Source organism: Cynoglossus semilaevis, unplaced genomic scaffold, assembly GCF_000523025.1.
Source record: "Cynoglossus semilaevis isolate Cse_v1.0 unplaced genomic scaffold, Cse_v1.0 scaffold2451, whole genome shotgun sequence".
Lineage (NCBI taxonomy): Eukaryota > Metazoa > Chordata > Actinopteri > Pleuronectiformes > Cynoglossidae > Cynoglossus > Cynoglossus semilaevis.
The window spans coordinates 25,805-28,181 of record NW_007585144.1 but is presented as its reverse complement, the minus strand read 5'-3'; the positions used below and the strand labels follow the sequence as shown (position 1 = coordinate 28,181).

Sequence of the window (2,377 nt, the reverse complement as noted above, 5' to 3'; positions counted from 1 at the left end):
TCTGTCTGATGTAAACAGTCAAAAGTGAAGGCGACTCACCCACCGAGTCCATAAGAAAAACTGTACTTAACTCCCGAGTGTGTGTTTGAGTGTGTATGTGACTGACAGAGAGAGAGAGAGAGAGAGAGAGAGAGAGAGATTCACTTACACATGCACAGAAAAACAGACCTTCACAGTAAAAGTCCAGGAAGTAAAGTAGAACTGTTGTTTGACATGGATAGAGGGCTTTTATTTTGAAGGCAGAAGAAAACATGCAGTCAGTCCAGTCAAGTCACATGTTCATCAACAGTTACCTCCACATTAACAACTGTTGTTGTCAGATTAATCCCATTTTTGTGGGGAAATAAACCTGGACTGGACTCTGTGTTTTGGCTGAACATTTAGGACTACTATATATTAATACTATATTAATACTATATTAATACTGCAACAGGAGAACCAGATTATTGTGGATTAAAAAGGCTCAGCTCTTACCCTGCACAGCAGCGCCCTCTGGCTGGAAATCTGGTAAATGTCCTTCTGAGGGAACGCTGACCGTCCTGCGCAGACTTTGTCTCTTGGCCGAGTCAGCGGGACTTCCCTGAGCCTCACCCGTGACCTGGACACAGAGAGGGGACAGGGTTTGAGAATCAGGGAAAATTCATCCCTGGAGCATCAGTCACATGACCACGTCACATGACCTCATCTCTGACCTCATCATCCTTGGTGAGCAGCAGAAGTTGACTGTCTGTCAGGAGGCAGAACTTCCTGTCCCAGACCACGCCATCGATGTATGGACTCTGACCAGAGGAGAAGTGGTGAGTGGGGGGGCCCTTCACCTCTGAAACCACACATTTAGAAACTTTACCAGTTAGCTTTAGCACACTTTAGCACATTTAAAGACCTGTTGAATTCATTGTATTTTGTTCTGGTCATTTTGGCTGGTGACCTTTTCGACCCCAGGGACGTTGTTTTGTGTCGTCCTCTACCGACTCGTGTTTAGTCTGGTTGCAGCGCGAGGACAGAAGCAGCTTGTAGTTTGAACTGAAGGCGACCCTGAGTTTGAGCCACCTTTAGCTTGGACTCATGTTGAGCTGATTTTGTCTAAATGTTAGTTTTCTCTTTAGTCACATTTTAGTTACTGCTGTCTTTCCATTAGTGTGTGTGTGTGTGTGTGTGTGTGTGTCTATATAAACAGCCATGACAGACGTTCATGAATACAGTCAGCCATGAATCACTGACGTTCCAAGGGTTTATCAAAGACAAGACACACACACACACACACACTTCTTTGTTGAGCAAGTGTGATGTCACTGCTCTGTGATTGGACCAGAGCTGTTGTTGTATTTACTGGTTACTATAGAAACACGACCTGCTCAGAGGAGTGAACAAAGAGACCTGTGTGTCTGTGTGTGTGTGTGTGTCCTGCACAGTTCTACACTGACCCTCCAGATTCATCTGTCAATCAACAGACAGCAGGGGGCAGAGTACTGCAAACTACTTTAAAGAACTGTTTCAGGGTTTAAAACTTCAAAGCAGGTTTGACTCTGGACTGAGAGAACTCCTGGTCCAGGTCCTGGTCCAGGTCCTGGTCCAGGTCCTGGTCCAGGTCCTGGTCCAGGTCCAGGTCCAGGTCACTCACCTCACCACTCATCTCCAACTAACGAATGTCTTTGTGTGTGTGCGCGCGTGCAAGAGATACCTAACAAAGACAAGGTTGTGAGTAAAACTCCACAGACAGAACCAGAACCAGCAGGGACCACAGTGAGCCCCCTACAGACCAGTGAGTGGAACAACAACTGTCGTCTCTCGCTCCGTGCTAAAATCACACATTTTTTCTGAGGTTTTGTATGGCAGAGATTCACATGCTGCTGGGGTTTGACTAACATCAAAGTTACTCCCCTACAGCGCCCCCTGCTGTCACCTTTTAACAAGACAAGGACAAGCCTCTTTTCTGTTGACTCCATCCACACGCATCTATGTAATCTGAGTACAGCTCTCAAAGAGAGAGTCTGTTTGACTCAGATCTAGTTTGACTCAGATCTGTTCTGTTTGACTCAGATCTAGTTTGACTCAGATCTGTTCTGTTTGACTGACTCAGATCTACAGATCTAGTTTGACTCAGATCTAGTTTGACTCAGATCTAGTTTGACTCAGATCTAGTTTGACTCAGATCTGTTCTGTTTGACTCAGATCTACATCATCACTCTTCTTGATCCACCTTAGAAACATCGTTCCTGGGATGAGGGAATAAAGCAGCACAGACCAGAACTGATCCACAGTTGACCTCATCAATTCTTTCGGTTCCTCGGCTTTCCCTTATTTCTGGTTTTGGACAACAATTTTAACTTAGGTGCATCTGTAGTCGTTGTCATACCGATCTGCTCCCGGTCCCTGT

The 2,377-nt window shown here is 45.6% G+C and overlaps 1 protein-coding gene across 1 annotated transcript in view; it reads right to left on the bottom strand.

Moving 5' to 3' along the window:
• Positions 1–2,377, bottom strand: part of rasal2 (RAS protein activator like 2) — a 32,062-nt gene that overhangs the window by 28,882 nt on the left and 803 nt on the right. The window contains exons 2-4 of the mRNA XM_025053866.1: positions 2,357–2,377; positions 693–820; positions 475–598 (exon numbers count right to left, since the gene is read on the bottom strand). The exon at positions 2,357–2,377 is cut by the window's right edge and continues 1 nt beyond it. Coding sequence (XP_024909634.1) covers positions 475–598; positions 693–820; positions 2,357–2,377 — 273 coding nt within the window. The remainder of the gene's footprint in view (positions 1–474; positions 599–692; positions 821–2,356) is intronic.